Here is an 18,412-nt window from a genome sequence, read left to right as displayed (position 1 = left end):
GGAGCCAGTCTAGGAAGCGGACTGCAACGTTTTACATCCTTTGCAATCGTTTGTGGGTTTTTTTTAAGGCAAAAAGGAGATACGTCCCATCTAGCCCACTGCCGGTTAGATCTTTCTGATCGTCTCTTTTTTGGGGGAGAGGTTTTTGGGGTGGGGTGGGGTGGGGTGTTCGGAGAGGCCTTTTGTCCTCCTTTGCTCCTAAGGAAAAAAAAAAAGATGTATTTCTGCTTGTCCAGAGAGACCCCGGCTCGCTGATAGAATCGACAGAGCTGCAGCATCCTAGAGGGGGCTCCCGCCGGAGACCATAGAGTTGAGGGTGAGGAGCGTATGTGTGCGTGTGTGTGTGTTGGGGGGGGTCCCAAGTGGTGGACTTCCGGCCTGGGTTCTTTAACGGGGCATTTCCCCCCCCCCTACACCCCGCGCGGTGGGTTGGAAGCTCCTCCGGGCTCTCTCGTGCTCCGAAGCGGGGAAGCGGCGGTGCGAAAAAGGGTGAGTGGCGGAGAAAGGAGGGCGCAGGCTCGAGGTCTGGCCGAGAGAAAAGAGGCGTGTGCAGCAAACTGCCGCGGGCTGCAGGTTAAAAAAAAAAAAGAGAGGTGGGGGGGTATCTCACCTCCCCCCCACCTACCATCTCTCCTTTGGGGGTGGTGGATTTTTTTGCAGAGCAATCAAGCGGCTGGATCCCAAAAGATCCCCCAGGATTTGCTCCCTTAGCTGGGAAAGAGCCCGCAGGAGGCGATTCCCCCCCTTTTTGCGAGGGACTCTCCCGGTTGATGTAGCAGTTAAGGTGTGCAAGAAAAATCTGTTTATTATTTAGTAGGAACTTTTGACTTGCCTAGAGAGAGACTTGCCGGGAGAGGTTAGAAACAAAGCAGCAGCCGCGGGCGGGAGGTGTCGTGTGTGGGGTGGGGGGGGATCCGTCCGGATTCAATTAGATCCGCCTTCCTCAATAAATCTCTTAAACGTTGGAAGAAGAGGGGAGTCGAGCTGTTCTCCCAAAGGCAGGACAAGAAACCAATCAAGGAGAAAACCAACCTAGCAATTAAAAGACAAATTTCCTGACAGTTTTAGAACAATGAATGGGTGGAAACAACTTTGCCTCCGGAAGTGGTTGAACTGTTGCTCCAACACTGTTTTGGAGCTTTTAAGTTGTTAAGAAGAGATTGCACAACCGTTTGTCTGAAATGGTGTAGGGCTGTGTTGGCGAAACCTATGCCACGCCTGCCGAAAGTGGCATGTAGGGACATTTTCCCTCTTCCCCCCCCTCCCCTCCCCCGGGCAGGCGAGAGGTTGCCTGGAAAAGCCCCACTGCCATGGGTGGGATTCAAATTTTTTAACAGCCGGTTCTGTGGGCGCGGCTTAGTTGATAGGCATGGCTTGGTGGTCATGGGATTGGCTGGGTGTGGCCACCTCAACATCACTCACATCGAGGCTCGCATCTCCTCGTCTGGCCTCTCATGACTGTGGGGATGCTGCAACAGTCGTAAGTGTGAAAAATGGTCATAAGTCACTTTTTTCAGTGCCATTGTAACTTTGAATGGTCACCACACAAGCAAAGTACCAGCAAAGGAGGGAAAAAAAAACTCCAGAGACTGTCCAGAGACAGGAAGTCTAGTCCTGCCAAGAATGTAATAAGGGTTAATGGAGAGGCAGTTTCTGTAAGCAACACCAGAATGTTTCCTTCCTGCCTTCCTTACAGGATTAGGCCAGTAATTTCGTCTAACAACCGGTTCTCTGAGCTGCTTAGAATGTTAACAACCGGTTCTAGCGAATAGATGCAAACTGGTAGAATCCCACCCCTGCCCACTGTGTGTGCGTGGCAGTGCACGTCAGCTGAATCAGTAGAAACAGGGTATCCGATGTGCAGGGGCGGAGGGGGATGCGCGGAAGAAATCGCAAGGAGGCAGTTGTGCGTGTATGTGCAAAGATGCGTGGCATGCGGGAAAAATTGTGCGCGCATACTCAGATGTGTGGCGTGCGAGGAGGGAGTCGTGCGCATGCATGAAGACCTGTGGTGTGCGGGGGAGTCGTGCGCGCAGGCACAAAGATGCATGGCGCGCATGGAATTGTGCATGCATGTGCAGATGCGCGGTGCACGAGGAGGGAGTCGCACGTGCACGTGGAAAGATGCGCGCCGCACCACAGGCGGCACGCAGGCCCATTTGTGCGGGCACACGAGCCCCAGCCAAATTTACCTGCACTGCACATGCGCACGCCTCCCAGCTGGTTTTCAGCCCGTTTGAGGCCTTTTTCAGCTTCCCAGAGGCTCGAGGGAAGCCTCTGCAGCCTTTGGGGGCTGGAAAAACAGGCCTGTTTTGTCACTTCTGATACTTCCGGTTTTGTCACTTCCGGTATTTGGAGGCTAAAAAAACTGGGCCCATTTTTTGGCCTCCAAAGGCTGCAGAGGCTTCCCTCGAGCTTCTGGGAGGCCGAAAAAGGCCTCAAAAAAATCAGCTGGGAGGTGCAAGCATGCGCAGTGCAAGCAAGGAGGGGGAGTTTTCATGTGCATGTGCAGGGGGCAGGGCACATTGCAGTGTGGGTGCCAGCACATGCATTTTCGGCACACCGCAACAACAAAGTTCACCATCACAGCTCTGTATCAACACTGTTTTCAAGCATGGGAGCTGTGCTGGTTTTTAGTTCAACTGTAGCGCTCAGCCATGCGAATCAGCTGAGCTAATAAACAACAGAATATAGGAGAGGTGAGAGCCGGGGATGGGTGGGTGGGCAGGCCTGCCAGAGGTGTTATTTACCGGTTCTCAGAATCAGTCAAAATTTTCACTACCGGTATACCTGAAATGGTCCGAACCAGCTGAATACCACTGCTGACCCAGTCCCCCTTTTTGATAGTCTACCTTCCAGTTATTATCTTATTCTGATTATAAATAGGCAGTTTATTATTTTATGGGGAGGAGTGCTTGCTTATGTCTTTCATACCTTCTCTGCTCCCTTGTTTCTTTTTGTTTCTTTTCTTTAGTCAAACCAGCCCATATTTTTTAAGATTCCACTTGTCTTGTGTGTCTTCTCAAAGCTGCGAGGTTAAGCCTATAAACGGAGCTAAGGTGTAACCAGGAGTGAGAATAAAGGTAAGAGTGGGGGAAAAAAAACTTTCCCAAAAGTTTAGCAAGGTCAACTCTATGTTTTTGTTTCTAGAGTATTAACATTCACATTCTGGTGGCAACTTACGAGTCAAGTTGTAGATACTATAAAACAGGCTCTTGTGTGGTTTTTTAAAAAAAATTTTTAGTTTTAGGCGCTAATTTTGGACTATTGGAAGTATCCGAAAGCCAGCTGGGTGACTTTTGGTTAGTAACTCTCTCAGCCTTACGCCACCTCACAGGGTAGTTGTTTGTGGAGAAAATATAAGGAGGAAGTTGTGTTGGATACGTTTGCCACCTTGAGTTATTCGTAAAAAATAATAAAAGGCGGGATATAAGTAAATAAATCTTTGAAAGGTTTCTCCTGCCCATCCTTAAAACCAGTGTTGTGATATAGGGAGATATAGGACCTATCTGCTTCCAGACTCCCTTGCAGGCAGTTCTCGACATGTCAGAGTGTACACAGTGTGACTAGGTGAGACAACCCAGGAGCAAGTACAGCATACAGGTTTGTATTTACATATAGTGGTTCTATCCCTCAAAAGCATATACGCATGCAAGTACTTTGATACAGGCCTTGAACAAACAGCAATCGATAATAAGCTACACTATGTAAGCACACATGGAGAGAGATACACCTTCACAGGGTCTCTCTCATATTACAGCCTCTTAAAGTGGTAGCAGTCAAATAACCCTGCTGACTCATTGCTACCATTGCATCATCATTACAGTATTACAACATTACAGCAGCTGGTCAGCTATTAAATCTTCATTACCCTGACAACTTATGACTTTAACAGAGCCCAAGATTAAAGTCAAAAGTTGCTGCAGTCATAAATTGCAAATTGTGGACAAGAGACCACCAGGCGTGGCAAAGCAGTTGCAAAGGTGAGCCAGTTGCCAAGTGCCAAAACTGCAATCACACAAGTATGGGTGTTTGTGTGTGGCCCTTGTAACCCCAAAACCAAGTCATAAGTAGCCCTGTGAAGGTCTGTCGTAACTCTTGTCAAGAGTATATTCATGAACTGGAATTGAGCTTGGGAACAAGGTCAGCCAGTGAATAAGTATAGCAACTAAGTCCGCTAATGAGGTCTCTTTGGAAACTGAAACTAGAAGGAGCCTAGGCGTGGCTCTATATTAAGCTCTGCAGCTCTGAAGCTATATTAAGCTCTGAGTCTGTCTATTGGAATGAAACTTCTTCTCTCGTCTGCTGTGTGTCTTGCTTGCCTGCTGAACTAAAGTGAAACTGATGTCCGTTTCTGAGCTCCTGAGTTGCTGTTCTGCTCTGAACCTGTAACATGCCTGCTTCTGTTTGAGTTTGCTCCATGTTGGAGAAATCTACAACTGTAAAATTTACAATTTATAAAGAAGTTAAATGAAGCCTCAGCCAACTGTGTTTACTTTTCTGGCGCTGAATTTACTCTGCAATATTCTGAACAACTCTGAATAGTTATCAAGTGACCAGCTGTAAGTTCAGGACTATGTTAAATGTATTTTTGCTGATTTACAGTAAAATGTGAGGAAAAAAAATGATAAGAAGTACCACAATCAATATTTCTAGTGTCCATTATTTCAGGAAGAAAATTGTAGCATTGAAATTGGATCACTATACTACTGAAATCCGGTACTGGAGGCCCCATGGGGTGGTATAAGGCTTATGGGTTACCCAGTCCCTTATTGTTTCAGGTTACAAGGCTTGCTGGCTGGAATGGATGGAAGTTAAATCACTTTCTGTGCATCAAATTGCTGTACGGTTGTATAGGTAGTCCTTAACGTACAACCACAATTCAGCCCCAGATATCTGTTGCTAAGCAAGACATTTGTTAAGTGAGTTTTGCCCCGTTTTATGACCTTTCTTGCTACAGCTGTTAAGTGGATCATGGCAGTTGTTAAATTAGTCACCCGGTTGTTCAGTGAACCTGTCTTCTCCATTAATTTTGGTGGACAGGAGGTCACAAAAAGAGTCCAGGACACTGCAACTGTCATAAATATGAACCAGTTGCTAAGCATCTGAATTTTGATCAAGTAACCATGGGGAGTCTGCAATGGTCGTAAGTGTGAAAAATATTTTTTTCAGTGCCGTCATAACTGATTGTGTTTTCCTGCATCGGATAAGAGTACATCTCTGTCCTTCTGCCCTGGCCTCTTTACAGAGACACGGTTGAGAGCATTTTAACATTTTAACATCACTTTGGTTTGGTGGTAGCCGTGCCTCCGACAGAAAGTCCCTACAGAGAGTGGTAAGGACAGCCGAGAAGATTATAGGAAGCTTACTTCCTGCTTATAAGCACTACATGAGCTTAGAGCTCACACCCACTTCACCGTCTGTTTCTGTTGCTCCCCCCAAGAGGAGGTTTTGAAGTATTTCTAGTAGGACTACCAGATTCTGGAACAGTTTTGTTCCCTGGACCCTCCGTCTGGTAAACTCGCAAGATTTGTTTTTCTCCCCATGTACATGTATACCTCCAAACTACCCCCAAAATAAGACCCAGTCTTTTTTTTTCTTTTTATTTCCAAAAAAGGCTTTCGGTCTTATTGTCAGGGGATGTCTCCCATTGTTTCACCTCATGGCGGCAGCATCAACAACCCCGCCCAGCAGGAGGTCTGTGCGGCCTCTGCCGATCCACTTCTTCTGTAACTGCTTGCTGCCGCTTAGGCGCAGCGTCCCCGGCCTCTGTTTCATTGCCAGAGGCCTTCAGGAAAGGTCTCTGCAGCTGAGAAACAAGCTCCGGATTAATGCGCCTCCGATTTGCCGTCAGAAGCCATCAGGCAAGGCCTCTGAGGAAACTCAGGCCGGGGGCACCATGCGCATCAATTTAGAGCTTGTTTCTCAGCTGCAGAGGCCTTTCTCGAAGGCCTCTAGTGGTGAAATGGAGGCCGGGAGAAATGTGGCAAGCGGCCGCAGAAGTGGGCCGGCAAGGTCAGGCAGGTGTCAGGTTATGGGAGGCCTGGCTGCAACTGTTCTAAGGTAGGTGGGTGCAGGGCACATGGGATACTTTCCACCACCCTAGGTTGATTTTCATCTATATGCCTCACCCCACCCTGTGGAACGAGGTGCAGCGGAGTGGGCGGGGTATTAACCAAGGTTTATTTTGGACATAGGGCTTATATTGAGCAAAAATCAAGCTAAGGCTTATTTTTGGGATAGGTCTTATTTATGGGGAAACACTATAGGTCCCAAATGGTGATCATATAACCTTTGTAAATGTGAGCCAAGTACCCAAATAACGATAGCGCTTAGACTTATATACCGTGTCCCGCTGCTTTACAGCCCTGTGTAAGCAATTTACAGAGTCAGTGTATGGCCCCCAACGGTCTGGGCCCTCATTTTACCCACCTCAGAAGGATGGAAGGCTGAGTCAACCTTGAGTCCTGATGAGATTTGAACTGCCAAACTGCCGGCAGCCGGCAGTCAGCGGAAGTAGCCTGCAGTACTGCATTCTAACCACTGCACCATCACGGCTCTTGACCAATGTTTCGCTTAGCAACTTAAATGGCGGGCTCGATTGTGGTCCTAAGCTGAGGACCGCCTGTCCTTTAAGGGGTGGGATTGACAAGCTGTGTTTGCGTTCATAGGCCACCATGATGCTGGGACAAGAGCAGGATCCCGGAGGAGAGAGCCAGCCCCCCCTTGCACCCGTGCTCTTCTCCAGAAGCACAAGTACTCATCAGGAAGTGAAGGTGGAAAATCAAGAGGATTTGGGTGAAATCTGGGAGACTCAGTGGCAGGAGTTCCTGACCACAGTGGAAGTCCCCCAGATGCTTCCGGAGCCTTCCCCGTGGGAGGATGCTCACATCTTCCTAGCCTCATTTGAGCAAGTCGCCAGAGCTTTCCAGTGGCCCAAGGAAGAATGGGCGGCCCGTCTCCGGCCCACTTTGGGAGGGGATGCCGAGCAAGCCTACAGCAGCCTGGAGGCGGAGGACAGAGAGGATTATGGGAAAATGAAGGCGGCCATCTTGCACGCCGATGCGATGAGCCGGGAGAAGCAACGGCAGCACTTCCGGCGTTTCTGCTACCAAGAGGCCGAAGGGCCGAGGCAGGTGTACGATCAGTTGCAGAGCCTTTGCCATCAGTGGCTGAAAGTGGAGAGGCATTCAAAAGAACAAATTCTGGAAATGCTGATTCTGGAGCAGTTCCTGGCCATCCTCCCGCCGGAGATGCAGAGCTGGGTCAAGAGACATAACGTGGAGAGCAGCGCTCAAGTCATCTCTCTGGCGGAGGATTTCTTGCTCAGGCAGAGGGTGCCGGGGATAACGGAACAAGAGGTAGGTGTGCGGAGCTCTTTTTCTTTTCTTTATTTTACTTTGGAGTAACACTGCTCTCACTGCTGCCACGTCACTGGCATCCGCTTGAACGACAAAAGTTTTCGGGGTCAGGACGCTTCAGCACTGGTGTGTCTTTTGCAAACAGTCCTTTCAGTGTTTCAAATGCCTTTTGACAGGTTAGGTCCCACCGTAGGGGTTTGTCCCGGGTGCCGTTTCATTCCTGGACTCCCATTTTTTAGGAAGTCCATCATGGGTTCGGCGATCCTTGCGAACGAGGGGACGAATTGTCGACAAGACATTTGCAAACCCCAGGGAGCTTTGTAGCTGTCTGCGGGCGCAAAGGGAGCTTGCCAGCCCAGAACGGGTTGTTCTCTTCTTGACTGTAATCGGACAGGAAACGACAAGGCGGAGCCCCAAACAAAACACAGAAAGCCCTGAACTCAGAATGAAACAGCCCCGTTTTGGAACCTACTGACAAAAATCTAGCGAAATCATCGGGATTCAGAACCATCTCTTTCTCCCTCCTACCGTGTTTCTCCAAAAAGATGAGCCGTTTTGAAAAGGAGCCCTGTCATGTTTTTGAGTTCACGCGATCAGATTTAAGCTCCACCCACAAAATTAGCTCTAATTAAGACCCCCCCCCACTCCAGGGTGCAGGGGGTGGGGTGAGGTACACAGGTAAAAAATAAGGTTGGGGATGCGGTGGTGCTGGAGTTGCCTTACTTACCTGGACTCGCACACCCTGACACCTGCCTCGCCGCCTTCCGTGGCCGCTTGCTGCCACTCGCATGCATTGCCCTCAGCCTCCGTTTCGCCTTCAGATGGCAGGCATCTAAAGGCAAAACGGAGGCTGGGGTGGTGCGTGCGAGTGGCCGCAAGTGGCCGCGGAAGAAGCGGGCCAGCAGCAGACTCCTGCTGGGCAGGGCTGTCAGTGCCGCCACCACGAAGTAAGTTAATAATTAGAACCCTTCAGAAAGAAAGCCTTATTCTGTCCCAAACCTTGTTCCAAGGAAACAAACACGAAAGAGAGGTAAGAGCAAAACCTTTTAATGATTCCTTACGAATTCCGTTCCTTCACGGTTAAAAGGCTGTTTCAAACTAATCGTCTCTGATAAGAACGAGCCTTGCCAAGGTTGTGCAAGGCTGCCAAGAACACTAGACAAAGTTGCCAAGAAATATTTCAAACACAAAGAGTCTCCAAACACAAACTAAGATATTCCGAACATCCACAAGGCTTGAGTGCAAAAACTTCTTTGCTTCCTGCAAAGAACTCCGGTTTCTCAGCTGGCTTTTATCTCTTGAGGGAGGAGCCATTATCTTGCAGCCTTACTCCCGAGTTGCCCATGCTGCTGCAGCCGCTGCTCTTTTATTCGAGCAGCCCTGCGGACACACGCACTGGGCACAGGCTCCTCGGGAAACTCTTCATCACTGCTGCCAGCCTCCACCATCTCCGAAGGCAGAATTCCACTCCCTGACGGTCCTGGCCCCATCCCTGCATCACATGCACGCCCCTCGTCCAAGTCCTCGCTCTCCGAGACCTCAGCTGTCCATACCTGCTGCCAGCGAAGCACAGTTGTTTTTTGGGGGCGTGGGGGGGAGAGAAAATAAGACCCAGACTTCTTTTTTGGAGAAACACAGTAGCTACAATAGTCCTTGACGTTCAACCACAGTTGAGCCGAAGATTTCTGTTGCTAAGTCAGAATTAAAGTTTGAGTTTTGCTCCATTTTTACGACTTTTTCTTGGCCCGTTTCTTAAGTGAATCACGGCAGTTGTTAAAGTCAGGAACACGGCTGTGAAGTGAATCGGGCTTCGCCTTTGACTTTGCTTCTCAGAAAGTCGCAAAGGGGGAATTGCGGGACACCCCCTCCCGGGACACTGCAAACCGTCATAAACGCGATTCAGTTGTCAAAGCATCCGAAAGTAAATCACGTGACCCTGGGGAATGCTGCAAAGGTCATAAGTGTGGGAAAATGGTCTTAGGGACGTTGTAACTTCAGATGGTCACTAAACAAACTGTTGTAAGTCGAGGAGTACCTGTGCACGTAATTTACATTCAGAGGCCTGACAACCGGTTCATCTTTATGACGGTCATAGCGTTCCGGGGTCACGTCATCCCCTTTTGTGACCTTCTGACAAGCAAAGCCAGAGCGGAAGCCAAATTCCTTTAACAACCATCCTACTAACTCAAGGGCCTTCAAACCTTCAAGCCAGTCCTTGAGTATCGAAGGTTTGTCTTTAAATGAATCCAAACTCCAGCTCCTCTTTAGGACAATGATGGTTTATTCAACAAACAACAAATATTCTAATCAGGCAAGAATGGCTAAAAGCCAGCCAAGGTTAGCGCTGGGTTTGAGTTTGCTCTCTTTCCTTTTATTATCATTATCTTGAGACATACCCCACACCGCACCCAGGCCTATACTCAGTTCTAGTCCTGGCCACACCTAACACATTATCCCTAAATGCTATTAACCCTATAACATGTCTACATCCCTACCCTATTCCGACCCACACTAGCTGATCCCCACCATGGTGCCACCTTCACCATGTCTTAAGTCAATGCTTAATTACCGCCTATATGTGCCCCAACCCCCTCTAACAATATGCACCACATCAATACATGATGCGGCCATTTCCAGCCCCGCAGTTGATTCAGAATCCATCCTGCAGCCCATAGTTGCTTTAGAATCCATCCTGCAGCCCATAGTTGCTTTAGAATCCAGCCTGCAGTTGCTTCAGAATCCATCCTGCAGCCCATAGTTGCTTTAGAATCCAGCCTGCAGTTGCTTCAGAATCCATCTGCAGCCCATAGTTGCTTAGAATCCAGCCTGCAGTTGCTTCAGAATCCATCTGCAGCCTTTCTAGTTGCTTAGAATCCACCTGCAGTTGCTTCTGCATAGAATCCATCCTGCAGCCCATAGTTGCTTTAGAATCCAGCCTGCAGTTGCTTCAGAATCCATCCTGCAGCCCATAGTTGCTTTAGAATCCAGCCTGCAGTTGCTTCAGAATCCATCCTGCAGCCCATAGTTGCTTTAGAATCCATCCTGCAGTTGCTTCAGAATCCATCCTGCAGCCCATAGTTGCTTCAGAATCCATCCTTCAGCCAGCAGTTGTTTCAGAATCCATCCTGCAGCCCAAAGTTGCTTCAGAATCCATCCTTCAGCTAGCAGTTGCTTAAGAATCCATCCTGCAGCTAGCAGTTGTTTCAGAATGCATCCTGCAGCCTGCAGTTGCTTCAGAATCCATCCTGCAGCCCACAGTTGCTTCAGAATCCATCCTATAGGTCCCAGCTCTGCTGAGTCATTCTAAAGCAACCTTCAACACCATCGCCTAGCACACAAGCAGCAATACAGGTCAGCAGAGCTAAGGTGATATTCTTCTCTGCCAGCTGACTTGTTGTGAAGTGTGTTCGGAGCTGACGGGCTCCATAGCGAACTCTGAGCCCGACGCTTGGCAAGTTTAAGCCTTGTAGATTTCAGCTCCCAGAATCACAGAGCTAACGTGACTGGAGGAGGAATTCTGGGAGTTGAAGTCCACAAGGCTTAAAGCGGTCAAGTTTGAAGAGCCCTGTACTAACTTAACAACTGCAGTGATTCGCTCAACAGCTCTGGGAAGAAAAGTCGTAAAATGGGGCAGAGCCCACTGAGCAAATGTCACGCTCAGTGACACAAATTTTGGGCTCAGCTGCGGCCGCACGTCGAGGATTTCCTGTACATAAGTCCCCACACGTCAGCAATTGGCAGCTGCCTCGGCCGAGTGCATCTTGTCACAAGTGGAAGCAGAGGGTGAAGGTCAGGGGAGAGTGATTGGTGAGTGTAGGATGGCCAAAAGGGTGAGGAAGGAGGGCGGGAGATAAGGCGTCAAGGGGTATTAAACCGAAGGTGGGCGGGGTAGGGGGAAGCATGGAGTCCTCCCCTAACAACAGCACAGTCCTGGCCTATCAACCATAACCAGGACTAACAAAGCTGCATCACTAAGCGGCACCGTCACATGACGTTTGCCATGCTAGTGATGCCTTGCTTAGTCACCAAAATCCTGGCCCCCTAGTAGCTCATTAAGCCAACCCAGAGTTGTCTCCCCTGGTGGCCCAGTGGTTAAACTGCAGTATTTCCAGGCTGACTGCCTACAGCCTGGAGGTTCGATCCTTACAAGAGCTCAAGGTAGACTCAGCCTTCCATCCTTCCGAGGTCCATAAAACGAGGACTCCAGATTTGTCGTGGGCAATAAGCCGACTCCTATTAGCTGCTTAGAGAGGTGCTGTAAAGCACTGTGAAGCGGCGTATTGAGTCTTCGAAGCGCCGTTGCTATTAGCGCCGCTCTTTCTTGCGATCTCTCACATCCGGTTGGTTATTCCTGTAGTGGGAAGAGGAGGAGCTTGGTCCTAGGCCTGAGTATACGCAGCCCCTGGAGAGAGGGCCATCGGATGCCGGGCAGAAACTACAATTTTCCAGGGAGCTGAAGGTGGAAGAAGATTCTGATGCCGGTAAGATTTGAGGCGTTTGTTTTCATTGAAAGCCTTTTTGTGGCAGGCTGTCCAATCCAGGCGGTGAGACTCCAAGGGGCGGCATTTCCCATCCAAGGCATCTTTTAAGATGCACCTTTGTCCTTCTGCTCCAAAGTAAAAAATAAAAGATGTTTTTTTTTTGTAATATAAATAAATTTTATTAATTTTACAATTAAAACAAACCAACAACACATACATAAATGAAAGAAAAAAAGAGAGAAGAAAATAGAAAGAAAGAATAGAAAGCAATTAAAAACATTCCCATTTTCAACAGTTTGTTAGGAAAAAAAAATAGATCTAACAAAAATAAAAGATGTTTTTCTGCTCATCCTGGGCCTCCTTCCTTGTCATAAAGCGGTGTTTATTGATCCCGGCCACTTTAAGGTACGTCGACTTCAGCTCCCAGAATTCCCCAACCAGACTTTTCATAACTGATGGCCCATTATAAGTTTGGAGTAACTGGTCATTAAGTGAGAACTACCTAACTTTAGCGTAGAGAAGAGTGGTAAAGCATAAGAGAGAGTGTAGAGAAGAGCAACAAAGGTAATTAGGGGACCGGAGGCTAAAATATAGATGAAGAACGGTTGCAGGCACTGAGTATGTTTAGTTTAACGAAAAGAAGGACTAGGGGAGACATGATAGCCGTCTTCCAATATCTCAGGGGCTGCCCCGAAGAAGAGGGAGTCAAGCTATTCCCCAAAGCACCTGAGGGCAGGACAAGAAGCCAAGGGTGGAAACTAATCAAGGGGAGAAGCAACTTAGAACTAAGGAGAAAATTTCCTGACATTAATCGTTGGAACAACTTGCCTCCAGAAGTTGTGAGTTCTCTAACACTGGAGGTTTTTAAGAAGAGACTGGACAACCATTTGTCTAAAATGGTATACGGTTTCTTGCTTGACCAGGGGGCTGGACTAGAAGACCTCCAAGAGCCCTTCCAAGTCCGTTACTCAGTGATGACACCTTTTCCTTTCTTGATACCAACTGGTAAAGGCTGTCTTACAATTCTAGGCACACAACATCCAGGAAGTGGATGGATCTGAAAAACCAGAAAGTCCAGTTGCCTCTTTAAATAAAGCAGCTTTCGGGACATCCGGGAAGTAGTTTCTTCGCAGTCAGATATCGTTAGTTCTGTTTAAGCATATTCTCGTGTGTCTTGAGTACTCTCTCATTGGAGATGCGTTGTTAGTGTTTGGGGATAAACCCCCCGAGTAGAGTGCACAGCAGCAGTCAAGCCAGGCAGCCAAATGAGAGAGAGGCTGGGCCCAAGAGTATACACACACTTGAGACAAAAACACTGTTTGTGGTTTTTAAATAGATATTTAATTCACACAGAGATTAAGAATAGTCATTCAGTCCATATGTCAGTATCCAGTTTATCCATCCAGTTACCTAGTCTTTTAAACAGTAAATACAATGTCTTTATCTGCTTGTTAATCTTCTTCTTCTGATACCTTTCTCTCAAATACAATGCTGAGTATGAAACAGCTCACCAAGCAAACATTCCTTGTGTTCAGTAGAGAGAAAATATCTTGCACAGTAGACATCTCATACAGGAGGAAACAGTAGGCAAACAGACAGCAGACAGACCAGAGACCAGTAACACCAGGAACCACCAGGAATCAGACCAGGGACTCGAAACCAGTATCAGAAACCAGGAAGTGTTACGTCTCTCTCACTGCCTATTATTTCAGCCTGCAACCGCACCCATAATTATGCAATGACATTGCAGTTTGGAGCTTAAAGTTGCAAACGCTTAAACCTAGGTTTTATATATTCATTCACCCAAACCAGTTGGTGTATCCATATACCCAACATGCGTTTTGTCGTTTCTGCAGATCTTTGGAACCTGCACGAGAGTGAAAATCCCCTGCAGGGAAGGACAAAGCAAACAGAGCAACCTGGGGTGCCTCCGGAGAGAGCGAATAGCGTTGCTCTACCTTTTTGTGATCCAGAAGAGAATCTTGGAGGACAGCAGGGAGTCTACCGCATGGAGGGGACTCCGTTTGTCATCAGTGACGAGGATGGTATGAAAGCAGAAATCATTGTCTTCTGTTCAGACACGCAGAAGGAGAAAATGAGGAAACAGTGCCTGGTGTGTGGGAAAAGCTTCTCGCGAAACTCAGCCCTTACCCGGCACGAAAGGATCCACACGGGAGAGAAAGCATACAGATGCTTCCAGTGCGACAAAAGTTTCTACGATAAGACAGCCCTGAAAAGACATCAAAGAACCCACAATACCGATCGAGGTTATCCTTATGTCTCTCAAACCCAGCCAGGTGAGAGTTTGCCTCTTCCTTCCTCAGACCAAATCACACAGAACATCTGCGGCGAATGTGGGAAACGATTCGACAGTGTACTGGACCTAAATGTACATAAAACAATTCACCAGGAGCAGATTCCCAATGGCAGGACAGGGAGTGGAGAGACATCTGGAAAAAAACAAATTCTGGAGCCGAAGAAACACCCGGAGCCCCTTGCTGTACAGAAAACTTACAAGTGTCCCGAGTGCGAGAAAAGCTTCATTTGGGTTTCATCGTATCACAGGCATAAAAAGATCCATTTGAGGAACAAATCTCTCCCACTTTTGTATCAAAACAAAAGCTTCAAGCAAGGGTCCCATCTCATGAAATTTCAGCCTTCCCTCATTGGAAAGAATCTCTATAAATGCCCTGAATGTGAGAAGAGTTTCCCGGCGCTCAAATCCTTGGAAGAACATAAAAAACTCCACCAGACAGTAAAACCAAACAGCTCTTCACAAATAGCACTTGAAACAAAAGACAAAACCTGTTCGGAGTGCGGGAAGTTTTTTGATCGGCTGTCCCACCTAAAAAGGCACCAACGGGTCCATACGGGTGAGAAACCTTACAAGTGCCCGAAATGCGAGGAGAGGTTCATGTGGCAGGGAGCTTTCGTAAGACACCTGAAGGTCCATAAGAAGCAGAAGCCAATGCCTCTGGTGCCAACGGTGTCCGTTTCACAGGAGAAACCTAATCAGTGTTTGGAGTGCGGGAAGTCGTTCAGACAACACTCAGACCTCACGCGACATTGGCGAGTCCACACTGGTGAGAAGCCCCACAGATGTACGGAATGTGGGGAGTCCTTCATGTGGCCTTCGTCTCTCAATCTGCATCGGAAGAAGGTCCATAGAGGGAAGCGATTGGTCCCCCTCCTCCAAAAATTACCCCTGGGGCAAGGGAGATCCTACAAATGTTTCGAGTGCGGTAAAAGATTCGACCGTTCCTCGAGTCTAATAAACCACCAGCGCACTCACACCAGAGAAAAAACGTACCCGTGCACCAGCTGTGAGAAGAGTTTCATGTGTGCTCGCTCTCTTCTGAGACACCGAAAGATCCACGAGACCAGGAAAGCAGGAGGCCCTTTGCCCCCGAAACCCACTCTGGGAGATAAATCCTATGTCTGTTCCGATTGCGGGAAACGCTTTGTCTATTCGTATCTCTTGAGTCGGCATCGACGTATCCACACCGGAGAGAAACCGTACAAATGTGCCAAATGCGGCGAGAGCTTCAGGTGGGCTTCCTCGTTTAGCCTGCACCAAAAGAAGGTCCACGCAGAAACGAAGGCGGCTCATCTCCTCCCAAGACAGTCGGACAGGCAGAAAAAACCATACGAGTGTTTGGAGTGCGGGAAAGAATTCAGGATACCTTCCCATCTCTCAAGCCATCAGAGCACTCACACCGGGGAGAGGAGGCACAAGTGCACCACTTGTGGGAAAAGTTTCTTCTGGCAGTCCTCGTTATCGGTGCATCGTAAGGATTTTCATAAGAGCGAGGAAAAGGAACCGGTCCCCGCTTTGCAACCCGTATCTCAGGGACAAGGCAATTCCAAACCCCAGCAGGTCCCTGCTGAAGAGAAAGCTTTCAAATGCTCCAAGTGCGAAAAGAGCTTTGCGGGGTTTTCAGCTCTTCTGCGACATAGAAAGATCCACGAGAGAGAGAAACTCGGGCTTTTTTTCCAAACAAGACCAGACACCCCAGGGAAATCGTATCCCTGCACCGAGTGTGGGAAAAACTTCAATTGGCCATCCCGCCTCTTAAGACATCAGCGCATCCATTCGCAGGAGAGGCCCTGTCAGTGCCCTGATTGCGGAGAGAGTTTTAGATGGGATTCGGCTCTTAAAGCCCACCAGGAGAAGACCCATAAACAGAAGCCAGCAGTCTCTTTCCTGCCCAAAGAGGACGCGGTCAAAGCGGAAAATCACCCCTGCGCGGAGTGTGGAGACACCTTCAACTCCGTGTCGTCTCTTATAAAGCATCAGAGCATCCACGCAGGAGAAAAACTCGATCAATCCAGCCACTGCGAAGAGAATTTCCCATGGAATTCAGCCCTCCAAGAATCCCCGAAGGCTTGTAAGGAAAAAGAACCGGACTTCCTGCTTCAAAAGCTACCTAGTAAATGTGGAACCACCTACCCTTGTCTCCAGTGCGGGAAAATTTTTCCCAAATCGAAGCTGCTGCAGAAACACAAACGGATCCACCTCAAGGAGAAGCGTTACACCTGCACTGAATGCGGGAAGCATTTCACACAATCCGCAAGCTTGAAAAGACACTGGTTCACTCACCAAAAAGAGAAGATGTTCCACTGCTCGCACTGCGAGAAAAGCTTCGTATTCAAAGATAGCCTCACGAGGCACGAGAAGTCTCACTCTGGGCTGGCAGAGCTCACCGTGCAAGTATTGGACAAAGAATTCCTCGCCACTCCGGAATCACCCCAATGCCTCGCGTCGGAACCCGACATATGTGGCAGTCCCCTAGAACTCCAAGCAGAGAACCCCATTCCATCTTTGAATGCTCCGGAAGTGGTGGCGACATGATCTCAAAGGGGGACCAATCGATACAGAAGCCAGTATTAAGAAATCGTGCTGCGTGTTTCAGCAGCAAACCTGAGGAAAGATCGCCAGCCCTGTCAATTTTAACGGAAGAAAACCTTCCGGAATCTTCTCTGAGCCGTAACATAATGAAAGCGATGGTCCCACTGAAGGGGACGGGGAAGGGCAGAATATCGGCAAACCTTGAGTTTTGCCTGTCTGGGGCCACGTTGGTTTGTGCTTCCCGGACCCTTATTTACAGTTTAGAAATTCCAACATGGATGTCCATCTGACATCTGACTTTTGTTATGGAACGCAACGTCATATCAGTTGGCTCTTGTATATTGGTAGATGCAGATAGTTGAGTTGAGTTGAGTTGGGTGGGGCAAGAGGGAACAGACTCAGGGTTTTCAGTATATTGACAAAAACTAATAAATGTAAAAAACAAGGAAATACGTTTGTGCCATGTCACCGAAAATACTGCGGTGTTGATTCTTGTGTGAAAGTCCTCAGAGGTGTAAGTAATACAATGGTTGGGAATTCTTTTGCATCGTTCAACTTTTATCGTCTTGATCACAATCTGTTATTTGTTCAGTTTTATGGAAGGGAACTACTAATAAACGCAATGTACAGAATGAACCAATGGGGCTTCTGCTGTTCTTCCTTAGGAGTGATTTGGATACCTTACATCATCATCCCAGAGTACATTTGTGAACACCCCCAAGTCTAATCTTGACACCCCCAGGGAGGTGAGAAGAAATCTGGAAGCTGTTGCAAGGGTTGGACCCATATTGGCCTAAGCTGTGATTTGTTTTGAGCCTTGGTCTGTTGAATAAACCGCATTTAGCTGGGCACTCACAACATAATGTTCAGAACCAGAGGTCACGCTAAGCTATAATCGGATAGGGGGGTGGGTTCTTTTATTTGGAGGTCCTGTGCGGTGGTGTGATTCAAACTGGTGTAACAACTGGTTCGGTGATCCTTCGCGCACGTGCGCACCAAACGCGTGCTCCTATTACTTACCTTCAACTGCAGTGAATGTTGTGAATAAAACAGCTGAGACGCGGCAAACAGCTCTGCTGCGTGAATCAGCTGTGTTCTTAAAAAAGATGAAATAAAGCACAGGAAAAAGCAGGGGAGGGTGGGTGGGTGGGCCCACGTGCTCGTTGGAGCAAACTTGTTTGGAGCCAGCTGATCATCGGAACTAGGCATTTGTCTAAAGCGGTCCGAACCAGGAGAATCACCACCCCTGGTCCTATGCCAGGGGTATCAAACTCAAAGCCGGGGTGTTTAGATCTGGCCCATGGGGCCACTCTGGAAACCGCAAAGGCCTGGCCCCCAGTACCTCTGCCAGCAAAAACTGAGCTTCGGAGGGCTGATGCGGCCCTCCCAGAGCCCATTCTTGGCTGTGATGGCCTCCTGAAGCCCTCTACCAGTGAAAACAGAGACCTCTGTTTTCACTGGCGGAGGGCTGCAGGAGGCCATCACGGCCTAAAATGGGGCCCAGGAGGATACGTGTAGCCCACCTGAGCTCTTTTTCACTGGCGGAGGGCTGCAGGAGGCTGTCATGGCCTAAAATGGGGCCCAGGAGGATACGTGTGGCCCACCTTAGCTCTGTTTTCACTAGTGGAGGGCTGCAGGAGGCCGTCGCAGCCAAAAAACTGGACCCAGGGGGATAGGTGTGGCCTACCTGAGCTCTATTTTCACTAGCGGAGGGGTGCAGG

General features: G+C 48.5%; 1 protein-coding gene across 4 annotated transcripts; it reads left to right on the top strand.

Annotated features, from left to right (window-relative positions):
- The first annotated feature begins 6 nt into the window (after positions 1 to 6).
- On the top strand, positions 7 to 17,327 carry LOC113450942 (uncharacterized). Of its 4 annotated transcripts, XM_087927715.1 has the most exons (5): positions 7 to 316; positions 2,975 to 3,083; positions 6,672 to 7,361; positions 11,719 to 11,842; positions 13,699 to 17,327. In XM_087927715.1, the coding sequence occupies exons 3-5, from the start codon at positions 6,678 to 6,680 to the stop codon at positions 16,692 to 16,694; spliced, it is 3,804 nt and encodes a 1,267-aa protein (XP_087783841.1). In that variant the 5' UTR covers positions 7 to 316; positions 2,975 to 3,083; positions 6,672 to 6,677; the 3' UTR covers positions 16,695 to 17,327. The 4 variants fall into 4 exon arrangements, with proteins under 4 accessions (XP_087783841.1, XP_087783844.1, XP_087783843.1 ...); XM_087927718.1 differs by lacking the exon at positions 2,975 to 3,083; XM_087927717.1 differs by lacking the exons at positions 7 to 316; positions 2,975 to 3,083 and adding an exon at positions 345 to 489.
- Positions 17,328 to 18,412: the final 1,085 nt, after the last annotated feature.

This window comes from Pseudonaja textilis, chromosome 2 (assembly GCF_049901715.1).
Source record: "Pseudonaja textilis isolate UNSWEBS1 chromosome 2, rPseTex1.2, whole genome shotgun sequence".
NCBI lineage: Eukaryota > Metazoa > Chordata > Lepidosauria > Squamata > Elapidae > Pseudonaja > Pseudonaja textilis.
Note: the sequence above shows the minus strand (reverse complement) of the source record. Positions and strands in the feature narration are given on the sequence as shown.

What these genes read in the sequence shown, in the direction of transcription:
- LOC113450942 (XM_087927718.1), top strand. Translation starts at nt 6,678, where the DNA reads ATGATGCTGGGACAAGAGCAGGATCCCGGAGGAGAGAGCCAGCCCCCC. An exon ending in CGGGGATAACGGAACAAGAG is followed by an intron (nt 7,362 to 11,718) that starts GTAGGTGTGCGG and finishes TTATTCCTGTAG; the next exon opens with TGGGAAGAGGAGGAGCTTGG. An exon ending in GGAAGAAGATTCTGATGCCG is followed by an intron (nt 11,843 to 13,698) that starts GTAAGATTTGAG and finishes TCGTTTCTGCAG; the next exon opens with ATCTTTGGAACCTGCACGAG.